Source organism: Vanacampus margaritifer, chromosome 18 (genome assembly GCF_051991255.1).
Source record: "Vanacampus margaritifer isolate UIUO_Vmar chromosome 18, RoL_Vmar_1.0, whole genome shotgun sequence".
NCBI classification, from domain to species: Eukaryota; Metazoa; Chordata; class Actinopteri; order Syngnathiformes; family Syngnathidae; genus Vanacampus; species Vanacampus margaritifer.
The window spans coordinates 2,198,561-2,217,540 of record NC_135449.1 but is presented as its reverse complement, the minus strand read 5'-3'; the positions used below and the strand labels follow the sequence as shown (position 1 = coordinate 2,217,540).

At 39.5% G+C, this 18,980-nt stretch overlaps 2 protein-coding genes across 9 annotated transcripts; one reads left to right on the top strand and one right to left on the bottom strand.

Moving 5' to 3' along the window:
• Positions 1–219: 219 nt before the first annotated feature.
• On the top strand, positions 220–4,619 carry LOC144038610 (potassium channel subfamily K member 1-like). Its single transcript, XM_077551219.1, has 3 exons — positions 220–556; positions 2,118–2,522; positions 3,364–4,619. The coding sequence occupies exons 1-3, from the start codon at positions 220–222 to the stop codon at positions 3,624–3,626; spliced, it is 1,005 nt and encodes a 334-aa protein (XP_077407345.1). The 3' UTR covers positions 3,627–4,619.
• Positions 3,808–17,320, bottom strand: entpd1 (ectonucleoside triphosphate diphosphohydrolase 1). 8 transcript variants are annotated; one of them, XM_077551209.1, is made up of 10 exons: positions 14,731–17,316; positions 10,704–10,834; positions 9,842–9,959; positions 8,442–8,592; positions 7,900–8,059; positions 7,597–7,800; positions 5,874–6,131; positions 5,579–5,692; positions 5,356–5,493; positions 3,808–4,911 (listed from the first exon to the last, which is right to left on the bottom strand). In XM_077551209.1, exons 1-10 carry the CDS (start codon positions 14,744–14,746, stop codon positions 4,705–4,707), a joined length of 1,497 nt encoding a protein of 498 aa, XP_077407335.1. In that variant the 5' UTR covers positions 14,747–17,316; the 3' UTR covers positions 3,808–4,704. The 8 variants fall into 8 exon arrangements, with proteins under 8 accessions (XP_077407335.1, XP_077407336.1, XP_077407330.1 ...); XM_077551210.1 differs by having other exon boundaries at positions 10,704–10,831; positions 14,731–17,315; XM_077551204.1 differs by having other exon boundaries at positions 7,597–8,059; positions 14,731–17,320.
• Between the last annotated feature and the right edge of the window lie 1,660 nt (positions 17,321–18,980).

Here is an 18,980-nt window from a genome sequence, read left to right as displayed (position 1 = left end):
AGGATGAATATACACTTAAAAAGGTGTTTTACGGCGGACATTTGAGTTAAATCGCCTTTTAAAACAAGCACCTGTCCAGGTGAGTGACGTCACCACTTCCTCCTCGGTGATGTGACGAACAAGGAAGAAGTCGCCACCGCCGGTCGATTTGGTTCCATTTCTTTCTATTTTGAGGTGGGGTTTTTTTGTTTGTTTGTTTTTGGTCTCGGTTTCCACGCTATGGGGGGAGTCTGCGCTCGCTTCGCCGAAGACCACCGGCCGTTGCTCAACTTCGCGCTGCTGGTGCTCGCCTACGTCGCGTACGTGCTGGTCGGCGCCGGCATCTTCTCCGCCGTCGAGCTTCCCTACGAGATCCAACTCCGCGATGAACTGGAGGCCACCCGCCGGGACTTCCTGGCCAACAACACCTGCGTGTCGGACGCCAGCCTGCAGGAGCTCCTGGCGCGCACGCTGAAGGCCAACAACTATGGCGTGTCGGTGGTGGGCAAACGAACCCATCGCAACTGGGACTTCGTGTCGTCGCTGTTCTTCACCAGCACTGTGCTGACCACCACAGGTGAGGCTTGCTTGGCAATCAAGGGGCCCACTTTTGGGGTAGAGCGGGCAGTTGTGACGACCGGAAGGGGGAGGCCATTTTAGACGCTGTGGCGCGAATGGTCAAAATGGGGGGGACAAAATGGCCATTTGAAGGATCCACCAGTGGCCATTAAAAATGTTTTAAAAACATTTGACCGATGACAAGGCATTTTATGGGGCTATATTTCCCCCCCTGTAAAATAAATGTACATTTATATTAATCATTAAGGATATACAGCTAATTATGCGAATAATCGTATAAAAAGGGCCACTTTTTGTTACTGAATTATGTAAATCAAGTATCAGGGTACAAATGTAGCTATTGGGGGGGGGTGTTCATGAGTTAACATAGAAAAAGCTTGTGAGACATAAAACAAAAAGTTTCCGGATTTCAATTTATGTTCATTATTTTTCTGTAAAACTAAAAACGAAGTGGATATTTTTGCCGTGATTTTGCGGCGTACTAGTTAGTTTTGTTGCGCCCCCCCCCAAGCGGTAGGTACTAGGTTCGAGTCCCACTGTCTCCATTTGGGTTAGAAAATAAATACTTGTCAAGAAGTAACTTTAACACTGCGAGAAATTGACACCCCCCCAAAAAAAGGAATGAAAATAATACTTTGTGGTTATAAGTAACAACAAAACTGTGAGAAATTAACACAACAAATGGAAGGAAATAACACTTTTAAGTGTTAAGAAATAGAAATAACACTGATAATGTGGAAAAAATACCATGATTGTTCAAATTAGATAACACTGTAAAATGTAAAAAGTTCAATTTTATGTGTCAAATAACACTATACACACACTATACAGTACACTTTTAAAAGTGTAAATTTAACTGGTGTGAACTATAGAAACTCAGGGAAAATGTTAAATTTAACACTATGGGCGTTAAATTCACACTTACGGTTTTACTGTGTGCAGTGAAAAGAAATTGGACTCATTTCAAATGCATCCGGTACATTGACATTCCATGATATGCTGTTGTTGCTGTACCTGAAATGACGCATGCAAAAGTATTCTTGAAGTGAAAAGTGAATAAAAGCTGCACGTCCCCAATACATTTGTTACATGTTCCAGCAAATGTGAAGGGAAAGAAAGGCTACACACCCTTGTTCTTGATATTGAAAAAAATAATAATAATTAGACAAGATAAATAACTTCAAAAGTGTTCCACCCATTCATGTGACCTACAACAACAAAAAAGAATGAACAAACCCTCTTACTTGGGAATGCGGCTGTGTTCAGAATGAACCAACAACAAACTCATGTTCAATTGGAGTCAGCATAAACCTGCCACTTTTCAAAGTGCCTGTGATTAACCTCAAATGAAATTCAGATGTTCTAAATGGCGTTTGCTGACATTTTTGGAGTCACACGGGGACTTTTTTATCAACACTGTAGGTTATACTTTGTGTTCAGTTTTTTTTTTTTTTTTATGTGATGTATGACATTTGAAAGTCACCTCTTACAACTTTTGCTCATCAAGCCTTTGTCGGCTTCCTTGCCATTTGGATGTTGACGTGTTTGTTTGTGTTTAGGCTACGGCCATACCGTCCCTCTGTCGGATGAAGGAAAAGCCTTTTGCATCTTCTACTCCGTGGTGGGAATCCCGCTCACCCTCTTCTTCCTGTCGGCCGTGGTGCAGAGGGTCATGATGTTGGTCACCCGCCGCCCCCTGGCCCACATCCCCCGGCGCTGGGCCGTATCCAAGGCCAAGTTTGCCGCCATCCACGCGGCGGTCCTTGCGGGGGTGGTGGCCCTCGTCGTCCTCATCATCCCGGCGTGGATCTTCTTCACGATCGAGCAGGACTGGAACTACCTGGAGTCCCTCTACTTCTGCTTTATCTCTTTGACCACCATTGGGCTGGGAGATTACGTCCCGGGAGAGAGTCACAGCACGGAGGACAATCCTCATCGGCAGCTCTACAAGCTGGCCATCACTTGTAAGCACAGATCTTTTTGTCGTTTGATGAAAAACTGGCATTTTGAAAAAGAGTGTTTTGGCGCCATCTAGTGGCATTGTAGTGACAAGTAATTAAGTTGAACTAAGGGGTGGAGCTTCAATTTTTGCTATTTACATTTATTTATTTTTTTATTATATTTTTTATTTCCATTTTTTGGGCAAATTTGGTCCTCAATACATAACATGTCATTATTTTACTATTGTAGTTTAGCATATTACAGGGATGTGATTTTTCCGCTAATTCGCGGAATTCCGCTTTTTTTATCTCCCCCCCCCAAAAAAAAAAATTCTGATTTATTTTTTTTTTTTTAGTAGTTCATTGTGTATGCACATGACTCCGACAGATAACATCTTCTGCTATAACAAAGACATTTGTGGTATGCTCTAATATGAGTTACTTTTCATTTGGTCATGATACAAATATTTGTTCATGAAATTTGAACTCTTCAACATTATTTATGTGTTAACTTAGTAATCACATTAGTTAGATATGATGATATTCTCAGTGATAGTTTTTAAAAGCAAAGGCAGTCCAATGTTTTTGAATGTGACTGATTTTGAGTTGACTAAAACTGCCATTTTATATGGGATAGTTCAATATACATTGAAAATTTATGCTGTTGTTTTGTCTATTTCTTTGTCATGTGAGTGCATTGAAAGTACTTAAAAACACGGAAAACCCGGAAAACCCTGGACCTAGCTGGGTGCCAGCGGCCCCCAGACCCCCCGGCTAAATTTTCAGATAATTTCACTTTGGTCAAATCACATCCCTGATATTAGCATGCTAAATCTGTGTGTTTGTGTGTGTGCGCGCATTCCAGCGTACCTGCTACTGGGCCTCGTGTGCATGCTGGTGCTGATGGAGACGTGCGTGGAGCTGCCGCAGATGAGGCGCCTGCGTCAGCGCTTTTACTGGGACGACCTGCGCGAGCTGGACGCCGAGACGGCCGTCATCATCGAGCGGGAACACCCCAGCGACGCGTGCGACCGCGTCATCCCGTCCGTGTCGGAGCAGGCCGACACCATGCGGAACGGCGGCAGGCCGTACATGCTCGCGTCCCCCCTCAACGGGAAGCTCAACTAATGCAATGCAAAATGGTCACTTGCGATGCGATGTCGGGCTTACGCGTGCTGTTATTGACTTTTCTGTTGCTGGGATGAACGGCAAAGTGCTATTTTGATACTAAAATGGATAGCGGGCTGCAGCTGACATTAGCGAGCATGCTTGAAAATACCTTCCACAAATCTGATAAGGAGGCCGAATGTACTGTGATGTATTTATTTTTTCTCCCTGGTCAGAACATTCCCCGCAGATAAGAGTTCGGGCGTGAATGCAGAGGAAGGGCTGCTCAGTTTCCACTTCCTGCCAAAATGGAGGCTGGTAGAGGAAGCGCGTCGTCCCACGACCTCGTATTTAGAAACGCCTTACCTGCACGTTGCAGCCTTAAGCTAACTTCCTTTACCAAACAAAATTTGACAAAGTGGTCCGTGTTGATGGCAGACCTCCGCCAAGGCCTGCTACATAAGATCACACATTAGTTACTGAACAGCAAGGCAAAAAAAAAAAAAAGTTATTTCTTGCAAAGCAACTGTAAAACCTAAAAGGTGGACTTCACTTTTTTTTAAAGTGCAAATTCATTGTGTGACTTATTTAAAAAAAAAAAAAAAAAAAAACATTTAGCTATTTGAATAATTTAAGTCACAGTTTTATGGTGTAGTTTCTACAAGAGGTAGTAAGAAACATTGTTACAAAACTGTTACTATCATTTTGTGAAGGCACATCATTTTCCATGTGCAATATGGATTTGAACACAAGAGGGCAGCATTTTCAAAATTAAAGTAGGTAGAACTGGGCCATCAATACACTTCAGTGGCCTTAAAATAAAGCAAGATTTTTTTTTTTTTTTACACAATCTGATTTACAAAATTAAATCACACCCCCTTGAGGCAAATAAAATTATTAAATGTTTGTATTGGCTCCAATCCAAGCCACAGATACTTTTTTGGGTATATTTTGTACATTACATGGATCTATCAACCCCAAAAAAATATTAAAAGACATTTTTATCAACCATAAGTGTGTGTGTATAAACAGTTGGCTAATTAATTTATAAAGTCTTATATTGACATGAGAGTTCACGCGGAGTCCTCCGAAGCGTCCTCTAGATGACGCGCGGCCGCTTGAAGCAGCCGGGCCTGATGACGCGTACGGCGAGCAACAGGACGACCAGGAGTAAGATGACGGTGACGGTGATGATGGCCACGTAGCCGGCGTAGGGCAGCGGCGGCGTGTCGGGGGCCTCGGCCGGAATCATGTTGGTCAGGTTGAGCATGTAGCCCAGAGTCCAACCCGCGTCGCTTCCTTTGATCTGGCAATCAGTGACATCGAAAGATAACAAGTCAAAACAGAGTTGGCGCTGAGAATAAAAATAAAAAAAACATTTCCATTGTAATGAAACATTTGATCTAAAGGAGACTAAGGATAGAAAAAAAATGGACACAATTTATCCAAGTGGAGACTAAAGGAGCGCTGCAGCGAAATGGAGACTGTGGCGTATAATAATTGATTTATGTACATGCATGAGACATTTAATTTAAGATGGCGGCAAGAAAATGACAGCAATATGGAGATTCTGGCAAACAGTAAAGGTAAGGAGCAAAAAATAATTGAAAATGGTCATGAGACTAATTTAATCCTGGAGGAGACTAAGGGCAGCAGAAAAATAGCGCCACGGTGTATTTAATGAAGAAGTGGCTGTTGGCCATAGGGAAAAAAACGCCATTGATCCAACAGGAGACTAAGGGCAACGTACCTTGTGTATGAAATTGATGTTGGAGTAGGTTTGGGAGGTGAAGTTGTATCCATCCGTCAGCAACGTGATGAGGTAGGTGCCGGCAAAACAATAGCCCACCAAATACTTCAACTTGGTGCCGGGATTCTGCAGCTTCACCTGCAGCCGTTCACACAAAATACGGAACCATCCAATGCAGGATACACGTGCACGTGTGCACGGAGTGCAAACACATTTTGCTCACCTGCTGCCAGGGTGTGGCGCAGAATCGCGCTATCCTTTCTTTGACGGTGTCCAGAGGGATGGACGTGTCGGTGAGGTTGAAGAAGCTCATGGTGTAGTAGTACGCCGAGAACGCCTGACAAAACACGCAAGATCGCAACAAAACGTTAATAATAATAATCATAATAATGAATCTGCTTTAATGACTTGACCTCATTTTCACATTTCTATCATCGAAATCAATTTGTATTTTAGCATGAGGGCGAAAGGCCGCTATTTAATGTTTGTCCGTTTCGACATTGTGCTCGTCTACTTACTCCGAAGAGCCCCTGCAGAGGCGGCTGGTAGACCCCGTTGAAGGAGCACCGGCTGTATTTGCACTGGCTGAAGTTGAAGAGGCTGCGGACGACGTCCTGGCATTGTTGGAAGTTTCCTTTCCCCGTGTGCAGGAAGGACTCGGGGGCTCCCCGAGGCTTCCTATCCGACACGCAGGGGCTGTCGTAGAGCTCCGAGTAGTCTTTGGTTGCGACGTAGCCGGGGTGGACGCACGGGTCCTGGATTGACGGAGGACCCGACTGGCCGTGAACAAGAGAAAGAACGGAAAATTAGCACATCGCGCACGACAAAATAGGACGCAAACACTGTCAAAATATTGTCATTATTTTTCCTAAATTAAAATTAAAAAAAAAAGATCAAAGTGAAAAGCACTATTTTATTTTGAACTCCTGAAAATTCATCTAAATTCTAAATTCATTTTTCCTCTATAACTATTTTTTTTTTTTTTTTTTTAAGTCTTTAAATTTGTACTTTTTGTCTTGACTTTTTTTTCTCTATACCAGTAACTTCATTTAAATTTTTTTTATTCAATTCTGATTTTTTCCCTCTGTAATTCAAATTAAAACATTTTTTTTCCCCTTAAAATTCTGACTTTCTGTCTTCTTCGTATTACTTTGAAAAAAAAATCCCCCTAAATCTTGATTTTTTCCTCTATAACTTTTTTTTTTTTTTTTTTAAGTCTTTAAATTCTGACTTTTTGTCTTGACTTTTTTTTCCCTCTATACCAGTAACTTCATTTAAAAATATATATATATTTTTTTTTTTTTTATTCAATTCTGACTTTTCCCCTCCTTTAAAGTAGCACTGAAACAGATTTTGACTTTTTGGGAGAAAAAATCAAAGTGTTATCTTTAAAAAGAGACCAAAACTATGCTGATACTCCGAATGGTTCAAGAACAGATTCAAATTTACTCTGGGTGCACTTTTTGTAGGCATTTTTGGCAAAAAAATGGCAGGAATGATAAGAGGTTAGGGTTAAAAAAAAAAAGAGAAAAAGAATGATAAGAGGTTAATTTTTTGTTTTCTTAATGAAGAAAAAATACTTATTTTAAAAATATGACATACTTGTAATATATTTTTTAAAATGTCGAAAACATTATTTTGTAAGAATACATTTTTCTCCCGAAAAATCTGTTTATCAGAAAAATGCAACTTAAAAATCTGACGTAACTGAAAGAATACGACTTTATTCTCGTAATATAGTTTTTTTTTCTTCAAAATGTGACTTTTTGCTCTGCTACATTTTTAATGTGGAAAAAAAAATCGATTTTTTTTCACCACAAAAAAAAACACAGAAGAAAAAAACTTTGAAAAAAAAAACTAAAATCTGACTTTTTTCTACATTCTTTTTATCTTTGAGCTAAAAAAAAAGAAAAATTTGCCTCTTTGAATTCTTCCACATCACTTTAATGACTCATTTTAGGCTGTTAATGAAAATTAGCTTGACTTAGCTAACTTGGGCACATTTACATTGTAAAATGTTGATTAATATGCATGGTCCCTTTTAAATAAATAAATAAATAAATTCAATTCAATTCAATTCAATAATAATTTCCCTACATGAACAATTGCTAGTACAAAATGCAAGCTCCATGACAGAGACGAACCAAAAAACAAGCCACACCTTCTCATCCGTTTCCGTATGAATGGAACACCAAAAAAAAAAAAAAAAAAAAAAAGGTCAGGCGTTGAAAGGGCGTGTACCTGAGTGTGGTGCGCCAGCGCCATTCTGAGGGCCTGATCCTTCCCGTAACACAGGAAGCTGTGCGTGTAAAGGTTGTAGTCGTTTCCGTACAGCCGGAAGGTCACCGAGTTGCCCGGCGACTCGGCGCCGTCGAACACTTTGGACACAAAGCTGATCTGGGTGGACGCCCCGCCGAGGTCCAGGGCCCCCGTGGTCTTCAGGCCCTGCGCGCGCGCACACACAGGCATCAAAGTGGGATGTGCGGCGCAAGCCGGCCGATGAAAAACAAAGCAGACGGCAACCGGCGAGTCTTGCGTCAGGACCTGTTTGAGGCGCTCGTCCAAGTAGTTGACGGTGACCCATCCGAAGGCGCCCTCGTCCTGGCCGCTGAGGATCCTGGCGCCCTGGTAGGAGAAGGGGAAGGTCTGCAGGGTCTCCGACACGGCCCGGAACACTTCCTCAGATGCCGAGCTGTTCTTCATCCTACGCACACACACGCAAAAATAAATCATTCGGCCCATCACGGGGTCCACTCAAATTAAGTGTTGTTGCTAATTTTGTCCACTGGAGGGCGCACTGATGACCACTTAAATGACGTTGTGAAATTTGGCTGATACTCAGGATTTGTTGTAAAAGTTTTGCGCTTGCTCATTCTTGTTAAGACATTCTAGATCGCTCTAAAATAACATAATAACAAATGATACAAACGGATTTTTTTTAAAATCTTGAATTGAGAGCGAAAATGTGTATTTAAGTGCGGGATGGCTGTGGCAGTGAACTTCACAACAAGCTAGCTTAATGCTAACGGAACTAGCATAGCTGTTGGAGTACTTAGCAAAATTAGATAGATGGCATCCTTGCTTACTCCAGTAATCTCATCCCGGCGGTGGCGCCCAGGTAGAGCGGCGTCTGGGCGTGTCGTTTCTCGGGAATGTTCTCCTCGGCCTCCCGCATGCACTCCCTCAAAGACTGGCCGGCTTTCCACGGCGTTCCCGCATAGCTGGAGATACCCGGACCTGCCACAGGGGGAAAAAAACTCACGTTTAAAGTGTGAATCTTGTTAGTTAGTCAAACTAGCACACAAGTAGAACAGCAGCCAAATGTGCCTGTTTTGATCGATCTCAGGGGGCGGCCATTTTGACACTTTCTGGCGACATCACAGATCAACAATGACATCACACTGCTGTGCGATTGACCTCAAATTAATGTTCAAATTGATGTAAATGCTTGAAACTGCTATTTGATTTGGGGCTATTTTTAACCCATATCGGGTTATATTTAACCCGATATTATTTTGTAGAAGAAAAAAATCATCACAATCTAGATTACAATTTTTTTGGGGGGTGGCCAGTTGTTTTCTCGAAAAAACTAAAATATGTTGATTCTCAGATTATGATTTATAAATTACAATTTTGATTAAATAAAAAAGAATATTTATAATTTTTTTTGCCTAAAAAAAATAGGAGCAACTTTTTTTGGGGGGGGGTTACAACTTCTTCCTTGCAATTAAAAAAAAATAAAACATGCGACAATCTTGAAAAAACAAAATAAATTTTTAAGAAAAAAATCTAATAATTTCTGACTTAATTTTTGTAATATAAAGACTTAAAATTCTTACTAGATTATGACTAATAAATTGCAATTTTGATCTCCCCCAAAAATATATATATTTTTTCGCCTAAAAAAAATAGGAGCAACTTTTTTGGGGTGGTTACAACTTCTTCCTTGCAATTAAAAAAAAAATAAGACATGCGACAATCTTGAAAAAACAAAATAAAAAATTTAAGTAAAATTTAAAAAAAAACCCTAATAATTTCTGACTTAATTTTTGTAATATAAAGACTTAAAATTCTTACTAGATTATGACTAATAAATTGCAATTTTGATCTCCCCCAAAAATATATATTTTTTTCGCCTAAAAAAATAGGAACTTTTTGGGGGAGATTTTTTTGTGTGCATTAAAAAATTTTTTTTTTTTAAGACATATGACAATCTTGAAGACACAACTTTATTCCGGTGCTATTATGAATTCATAGTAGTCCTTATCATTTCCCTAAAGAAATACAAATTTAATGTAAACTTTTGGTGACAATCTGTAAAATGTATACAAATTTTGACCGTCAGCATCAAACTTATTTTTAATCAAAATCATGAATTTAGTCACATGTAGTGTTTCTTGCATGCTACTTTTTTGGCGTTTGAATTTGAAAGCGTCATTCCCACAAGTCATCAATGAAAACGTTGAAAGCGCGTTCGCGTACGTACCCTTGACATTGCAAGCGTGTTTCTGCTGGGCCCGACCCGTGTTGTTGTCCTTCTCGGCGGGCCACTCGTAGATGAAGACGGTGGTGTGCGACGAGCCGGCGTCCAGAACGATGCCGTACTGTTGCCAAACACAAAACCTGGTCTGTCTTCGTGTGACGTTTACAACAGCGACACGCGTCCACTGAGCACGTGCAGACACGCTGAGAAGTTGTTTGGTGCAACTGGAAGTGTTTACTTAAACAGCTTTGGAGATGCTAATGGTGAGCAGATGTGACGCCGGGGATTGTCAAGTCATGACATCATCGGCCGTTTTTGGCCAACAAACGCGAGAAAAATATTACAAGAACTGCCGATCAGATTTGTCCACATTAACTCATTCACTGCCATTGACGGCTATAGACGTCAAAAATTCATTTAAACTATTTCTATTAGTTTAACATTTTTTTCCACTTTTGCTAACAAGAGTATGAAAACCTAGAAAAAATGTATTGTAAATTTAGAACAGATATAAAATTTGTGATTAATCGCTAGTTTACTAGTGAAGTCATATGATTAATTACAATTAAAAAACTTAATCGCCTGACGGGCCTAATAAAAAAAAATATTTTTTTTAAATAAGGGACGTTTAATCGTAATTAATTGCATGCTAATTCTTTATCTGTTATAAATGTACAATAAAAAAATTCTAGGTTTTCATAAAAAATGAAATTAAATGAAAAAAGTGTTAAACTAATAGAATAGTTCACATGAATTTTTGACGTCTATAGTCGTCAATGGCAGTGAATGAGTTAATCTCCTACTAAAAATAATGTTTCTTTTTTTTTTTTGCACTAGAACTATTCCACATCAAAACCCATCTGACCTTGTACTTTTGTGACAGAGGCATGTTCTGGACCACTGTGACCACCACCAGGGCGACCACGGCAATCACGCCAATGGCGGCCAACACCACCATGGCGGACTTGTGCCACAGGTTCTTCTCTTTCATGTCTGCTGGTGGGGGGGGCCGCGTCGCCACACAGACAGGAAATAGGAGGCCGGGGGCACAAAAAAAAAAGGAGAAGGGAAAGAGGAAGAAGGGGTTAGCGTTATGCGGGTTTATGTCCAGATGTGTGTGTGTGTGTGTGTGTGTGTGTGTGTGTGCAAATGTTGCTTAGTAACGCAAGAGCGGCCGTGTTGTACTGCGCTTGTTGTTGTCCTAATGATAACAACTTAATCAGATTTCATACTAAAAATGCACATTTGTGTGTCAAGAAAAGCATCTTCACATCCAAAAAACAAAACAAAAAAAAGTTAAATTTTTTTTTTTTTAAAGAAAACACATTTCAACCCAAATGTCGCATTTCATATCAAAGATGGTAGAAATGTAAAAAATTAGGTTCACATCACACACACAAAAAAAGTTTTCCAACACTAAGCCCGCCGCATCAAAAATCAAATCATTGTGGAAAACAGGCTGCTAAGAAGTTAAGAGTTAGAAATGTTAAGAATTTAACACCGTTAACTCATTCACTGCCATTGACGGCTATGAACGTCAAAAATTCATTTGAACTATTTCTATTAGTTTAACATTTTTTTTTCTACTTTTGTTAACAAGAGTATGAAAACCTTTTTTTTTTTTATTGTACATTTAGAACAGATACAAAATTTGTGAAGTCATGCGATTAATTCCGATGAAAATTTTTTATTGCCTGACGCCCCCAATTTTTAATTATCTTTAAGTCGTGTCAGGCAATTGAATTTTTTAATTGTAATTAATCGCATGACTTTAATAGTTAACTCATGATTAATCACGCATTTTATATCTATTCTAAATGTATAATTAAAAAAAAAAGAAAGGTTTTCATACTCTTGTTGACAAAAGTAGAAAAAAAATGTGAAACTAATAGAAATAGTTCAAATGAATTTCTGACGTCAATAGCCGTCAATGGGTTAATGATAAAGAGAAAAAGTTAAAAAAAGTTACCTCCTCGTCGGTGAACCAAGAAACACAACTTTGTTTCTCATATGAAATCCGACAAAATTCCTGCCGGCATATCAAGTCGCTTGTGACTCTCCAAACGGCCGTTATGCTAAAAAGTGTTTGTTGAAGCCTGCACGCCGTCACCGGTTTTATCATTTGAAAAGCTAGACGCCGGCGTGGCGGATTTCCTCATTTTTTTTCTCCCCCGTGTGTTTAGAGCTTTTCAACTGTTTACTAATGGGAAAGACACACGCACCGGCGCGCGCACGCGCACGCGCGGAGATCCGGCGTGGTGTTTGCGCAAGGCTGCAACAGGTTGCATTCGCCGGCGTTCGCGGCGCGTCGCCAAGAAGAACAGAGGAGAGAATTGGCGCCGGCTTACCTCCAGTCAAGTGACAGAAAAGCCAAAAAGAAGGAAGAAGAAGCCTCCGCAAGTTGCGAGTGGCCGCTTGGCGGTGCAAGTTTGGAATGAACGCCCCGCCGCCCTCCGCGAGGTTTCCATGGCGACACCTTCTTCCCCCGCCAACCAATCAGAGCAGCCCAGCTGCACACAGGAAGTGGGGGACTCCCTTGTTTGCCGCTCGTTTAGTACCGAGGAGATGATGTCATCGCTGTGACGGATCGGGATCCCCTGCCCGACTGACTGACTGACTGACTGACTGACTGACTGCCGCTGCGTGTGTGTGTGTGTGTGCGCGTGCGTGTGACTGGCCTGCAAATTTGTGGAGACGTTCCTAAAAGCGCTCCCTTGTTTCCCCCCGTTTGATGCAAATCAGGAAAAGTGAATAAAATGAAGGAAAACAAAAACAATATCAGCAAAATAAAATCTTAATTATATAGAATTCCCCAAAATAAAAGTTGACAAAAATTCCATCTAGTGAATCTCCCTTTATTTTATTTATTTTTATTTTTTATTTTTTTCCAGGAGAGCTCAGTATTGTTCATTCGATTTGACATCATCATTGCTCTCCTTTTTTTTTTTAAAAAAACAAATAAATTAAAAAAATGTAATAAATGTTTTTATTTTTTTAATCTCCCTTTAAAAGTCAAAAAATGCTTTTGCTTTACAAATATGTTCTCTTTTTATTTATTTATTTGACTTCCCTTCAACGTGAATGAGCAACTTGTCTCGTCGTTGTTTGAGCCAGCAAACATCCAAAGTTCATGTGTGACTTTAGACTTTAGTTAAACACGACAACACGAGTTGGATGCAAAACGTCGCACGCCATCCGACATCTTTGACACTTTTTCGCTTCACCTCGCATGACTTCAGATGCTTGAAAAACATGAGCGAAAAAAGAGGTTACAATTTAAAACGTGCAAAATGGAAGCAAGTGTTTGTTTGTGTGTAATAGAACGCACATGCTGGCTTTTACATTAAAGCAAAAATTGTCTAAAGAATGACAGAACGCTTTTTATTGTTTCTAATTGCCAGCACTTCATTTGTATTCGCATCAAAAGACGATTCGATCATGTTCAAGTGGTGAAAGATGGCAGACTTGTGTTATTTCAAAATAAAATGGAACAAAAGTTCAACGGTACAGGATATCAGATTTTTTATTTTAAATATTTTAAACAGTTTTTTTTTAATAAAAAAAGAGTATTTTAAAATAAAAAGGCATCAGCTTAATGCACAAACAGCACACTATTTTTTTTTTTTTAATTTTAAAGTGCTATTTCAAAATAAAATGGAACAAAAGTTCAACGGTACAGGATATCAGATTTTTTATTTTAAATATTTTAAACAGTTTTCTTTTAAATAAAAAAATAGTATTTTAAAATAAAAAGGCATCAGCTTAACGCACAAACAGCACACTATTTTTTTTAATTTTAAGTATATTTTTTTTAATTATCCCCACATTTGTTAACATTAAAATTGTCTATAAATGTTGAAAGATTATATTTTTAGTATTATTTTATTAAAAATAAAAATGCAACAAATGTTCAGGGTATGCTACTTTTTACTTTAAATAGTTTAAACTATTTTTTTTTAATTAAAAAAAAGTTAAATAGAAATTAGTCACTGGATTTTTTTAATTAAAAATTGTATACAATAAAAAATAAATAAAACTAGATATAACGTTTGATTGGCCACTAGTTGACAGCAATGGTAAGTCTGGGACTAAATACTTCCTTTTTTTTTGGGGGGGGGGGGGGTATTTTTCTATCAATGTGACCCATCACAATATTATGCATATTAACATGCAAGCCATCATTGTACTGTGAAAAACACTTTGTAAAACGTTGTATTGTTGATTTAATCCAATAGTGGCTTGTTTTATAAGGAGAGAAAAAAAAAGGGCTTGGGTGGTGAGGTCATGCTCCCGATTACGAATATGATGGGAAGTAAAACAACATTTCGCACGGGAAGAGTTTTGTGATGACACGACGACGACGAGAAGATGTGAAGAAAGAGGAAGTGAAGACAGCAGGAGGTCCAACGTGTCACAAGGTCCCCGCAAAGTCAGGTCAGACGCGCCCCTTTAAAGTTTATGACAGGACAGTGATGTGAAACTGCAAAAAAAAAAAAAAAAAAAAAAAAAAGTTCCTGCCAGACCTCAGGAAGTCACACGGCGCGCACGATCAGCCCGCGAGACGATTGCGGCTCAATTGAATTGCCGATTCAATTGAGAAGATTCGAATCTGGACAATTTTGCGCTAACGTCACACGACGACGTTGACGCTAACAAGAGGAGGGACGCGTGCACATGGACGGATAGATAGCAAAAAAAATGTGCTTGGGATTTTTTTCTCCCCCAGCAACATAAACAAAGTCACCTAACTTAACAGGACATCATTACGAGTGCGAGCGCCACTAATCAATCACCAAGCAATGATCCCAATTGAGTTCATCACACAAACTGAGCCACAACACACACACGCACACACACATAAACACTAGTGTGTGTGTTATCATCGCACTCACCTCTTTGTGCAGACATCTCAGCTGCAGCAAGACAACGCCGTGTCTGTCTCGTCAAGCCGCTGTCTTCCTTCCCTCTCGCAAACACTTCCTCTTCCTGCCTCTCTTACACACCGACGCTCTTCTTCTCTCGCACCACCACCACCACCACCACCGCCTCTCTCTCTCTCTCTCTCTCATGCGCTTGCTCCTCACACCCTCCTCTTCCTCAGAAGCCCCCGCATGCACCTTTATCACCCACTTCACTTCCTCAACTTTCCATATGCCCCCCACACCCCCCCCCCCTTTCCTTGCTGTCTTTGTCTGTTAAAAGTGGGTCACACACAAACACACACACACACACACACAGTGGTGGCAAAACCCTGGAAAGCCATGATGACGTCATCAGCTTTAGCACCGCCTATTAAAAAATGCAAGAGGGGTGGAGGTGATGGGGATGGGGGGGGTCGTGATGTAACAACATTCCAGTCCAATCGGAAAACCTTGAGTACAAGGCCACTTCAAGGTTCGCACCAGCGGAACCACGCTCGTTTGGGACAAAGCGTTTCGTTGACACGGGAAGCCGGCGGCGTGATTCGGCTCGAAATTAGTCAAAATAAAAAAATCGATTAAAAAAAAAAATATTGGAAAGCTTGGAATTAGTTAAAGTAAAAAAAAAATATTGAAAAAAAAAATTGGAAAAGCGTTTCATTGACGCTGGAAGCCGGCGGCGTGATTTGGCTCGAAATTAGTCAAAATAAAAAAATCGATAAAAAAAATATATATTGGAAAGCTCAGAATTAGTCAAAGTAAAAAAAAATATTGAAAAAAAAATTGGAAAAGCGTTTCGTTGACACGGGAAGCCGGCGGCGTGATTCGGCTCGGAATTAGTCAAAATAAAAAATCTATTAAAAAAAAAAATATTGGAAAGCTCGGAATTAGTCAAAGTAAAAAAATATATATTGTAAAAAAATTGGAAAAGCGTTTCGTTGACGCGGGAAGCTGGCGGCGTGATTCGGCTCGGAATTAGTCAAAATAAAAAATCTATAAAAAAAATATATATATATTGGAAAGCTTGGAATTAGTCAAAGTAAAAAAAAATATTGAAAAAAAATTGGAAAAGTGTTTCGTTGACGCAGGAAGCCGGCGGCGTGATTCGGCTTGAAATTAGTCAAAATAAAAAATCGATTAAAAAAAAAATATTGGAAAGCTTGGAATTAGTCAAAGTAAAAAAAATATTGAAAAAAAATTGGAAAAGCGTTTCGTTGACGCGGGAAGCCGGCGGCGTGATTCGGCTCGAAATTAGTCAAAATAAAAAATCTCAAAAAAATATATATATATATTGGAAAGCTCGGAATTAGTCAAAGTAAAAAAAAATATTGAAAAAAAATTGGAAAAGCGTTTCGTTGGCACAAGAAGCCGGCGGCATGATTCGGCTTGGAATTAGTCAAAATGAAAGAAATATTTTTTTTAATTGAGGAAAAAAAATACAAAATAGTTCCGAGTGTGGCTTTTTCATTTTTTTTTTTTTTAGCTATGTCAATGTTGTTACATCAAATTGGGGTGGCTGAGGAGAAAAGCCCAAAAACTGGGGCACATTGGGCACTGCCCCAAAAGCGAATTTGATACATTTTCTCCCATAGGGCAGCACCCTACCATATCTAACAGGTGGTGCTGCGATAAAATAAAATAAAAATATACATAGATATTTTTAAAAAAAATCCAATTTGTATTCTCGGCCATCACTGTCGATGTCGAATTCCTATCTCAATATTTTCTAGATCCGGCGGCAAATATGATTCTTCTCATGGGGCAGTGCCCTACCACATCCAGAAGATGGCGCTGTTGAGGGCCAAAAAGTCATGGGGCAATGCCAGATGATGGCCATCTAACAGACAACAATGTGGTGATGAAAATCAGGATTCCCATTTTGGGGCGGTGGCCGATCGAGCGCATGCCGTCATTGAGCGTCATTTGCAGAAAGTTACGATTCTGACGGTGAGGCAGCGCTTGAGCGCATTTGACCATTTGAAGTTTCATTTTCGTTGGCTACGCAATTTGCAAACGTTCCTTCAAGCGTACAAACACAAGCTTCTTGTTGTTGTGTGTGTGTTTTTTTTTTTGTTTTGTTTTTTTAAAAACAATCCAAATATTTGAGGGAGGATTTGAAGGCATTTTAAAGTCAAAGCGAGATCAAACCAACACGCACGCGCGCGCACATAAAAGTGTTTACTCAACTCATTATGTTAGTGCGCAAAACAAACAGGAGCGGCCATTTTATACAAAGACGCAGGCAGAAAGAAGAAGAAGAATGTTCGCTTACATGGGACACTTTACACAAGAATCGCTTTCGATACACACACACACACTCCCACTAAGTTAAACACGCACGCACACACATCAACACCCGCACTCCCCCACATTCCCGCAAAGCCTTTGAAGGCAATCGCAAGCGAGCGGCCCGTCAAGCCCTCTTACGTCTCTAATGAAATCGAGTCAGCGTGACGATATTTCACGTGTGTCAAGGATGGCGGTCAAGAAGTGGTGCATTGTGGGTAGAACTTAGCCTGCCTGCTGCGTGATGAATAAAGAGTGCGCATTCGTCATGTGACTCACTCAACTAGATTTACAGTAAATTGGTGGGGGGGGGGGGGTGTGCTTCACTAGAAACGCACAGAATAGCCATCCATAAATTTTCCGAGCCGCTTATGTTTGATAAAAAAATGGTCAATGTTTTGGGCCTAGAACAACAGAATTGCTGTTGTCACTTGTTGCTAGGCAGATTTGTAAAACAGCAGCACTACGAGAGCTCAAATGACAACTCTTTTATGAAATTTAAAACACAAATGCACACATTCCTTCTCCAGCAGGTGGTGCTGTGCGTAAAAAAATTTAATTACTATTTCGATTGTGGGGCAGTGGATGGCGGAGTGGTTTAAAAAAAAAAAAAGGTTTCTGCTAAACGAACAGAACTATCAAGACTCTCTGTATTAAATATAAAACACATTTTCACACAAATTCCATGACAAAGTTCCCGGTCACATGATTGTCTCTTGTTGCTAGGCAGAATGATCCTCATGCTAATTAATTTACAAAAAAAAAAAAATTAAATAAAACACAGTACATTTCATAATAATAACTGATTGGTCTTGTTGCTAGGCGGAATTGCACCTATGAACACAACATGTCCAATGAACGATTGATCTGTTTAGAACTTTGTGAAAAGATACACTGATTTAAAAAAAAAAAAAAAAATGCTCATCTGAATGTGTATTGGCAAACTTAGTTTAATCTGGATCTGATTCCGATTCGCACATTCGACCACAATGTAAATGCAGCGCATGTTCCCCCGAATCTCATTTGTGTCTGCGTTCTGTCATGTGAAAGCCTTGGGGGAGGTCTGAATGCGTAAGGCTTGTAAAAAAGAGTTTGCTGACTGAAAGCGTGAAAGCAAATCCGCTTCTAAAGGCAAAATATGGACGGGTTAAAAATAACATTTCAGCGACGTCCCATGAAAAAAAAAAAAAAAAAAAAAAGTGAAATGAGGTTTCATTTGAGCTATTTTTAGAAACCACTCGGCTTCATCTGTGACAACATGACCCCGTTCCATAATAATTACTTATTTTACTTAACTTTACTTTTTTTTTTTTTTTACATTTATTGGATGTTCATGAAAAGTCAACATTTAGTTCCCTTTTGAAGTTTTTTCTTGCCCTACTCGACTTCAAAGTATCACCTAACAATATTAACATCACATCAAATATTAATATCACATTGCAACGGCAATGTACTTTACTTTGCACTAAAAGCTGAAAAATGTAATTAAGAGAGCACATAAGCTATCTGGTATCGAGCGGAAGGTTCCTTATCACTCCCACATTCGTGGGAAGGCCTTGCGCCAGATGCTGATTGGTCAGCGGTGATACAGAAAAAGGCCTTCCCGAAAACTGGACCGGCCGACGCCTGTTTAACGTTAGGCCCCGCCTTCTTCTGGACCGTTCGACACCGTCTTTGATTTGTGGATGGCGGTTAAAAAAATAAAAAATAAAAATAAAAAATATATATATATATATATATATATATAGATATATATATATATATATAGAGAGAGAGAGAGAGAGAGACAGGAAATACAAAAAAACTAAATCTAATAGTAAATCTAGTAAAAAAAAAATACTACTAATAATAAACAGAGCATTTAAAAAAAATGAATAAAAATGAATTATGTTAAATGAATGAAAATATAAAATAAACTCTGAAAAGTAATTAAATGT

Excerpts from the sequence above, each read along its gene's own strand:
- entpd1 (XM_077551204.1), bottom strand. Across the intron at positions 8,593-9,841 it reads ACACGCTTGCAATGTCAAGG|GTCCGGGTATCTCCAGCTAT; the intron begins GTACGTACGCGA and ends CCCCTGTGGCAG. Across the intron at positions 5,494-5,578 it reads GCGCCACACCCTGGCAGCAG|GTGAAGCTGCAGAATCCCGG; the intron begins GTGAGCAAAATG and ends GAACGGCTGCAG.
- LOC144038610 (XM_077551219.1), top strand. The coding sequence starts at position 220 with ATGGGGGGAGTCTGCGCTCGCTTCGCCGAAGACCACCGGCCGTTGCTC. Across the intron at positions 557-2,117 it reads CACTGTGCTGACCACCACAG|GCTACGGCCATACCGTCCCT; the intron begins GTGAGGCTTGCT and ends GTTTGTGTTTAG. Across the intron at positions 2,523-3,363 it reads CTACAAGCTGGCCATCACTT|CGTACCTGCTACTGGGCCTC; the intron begins GTAAGCACAGAT and ends CGCGCATTCCAG.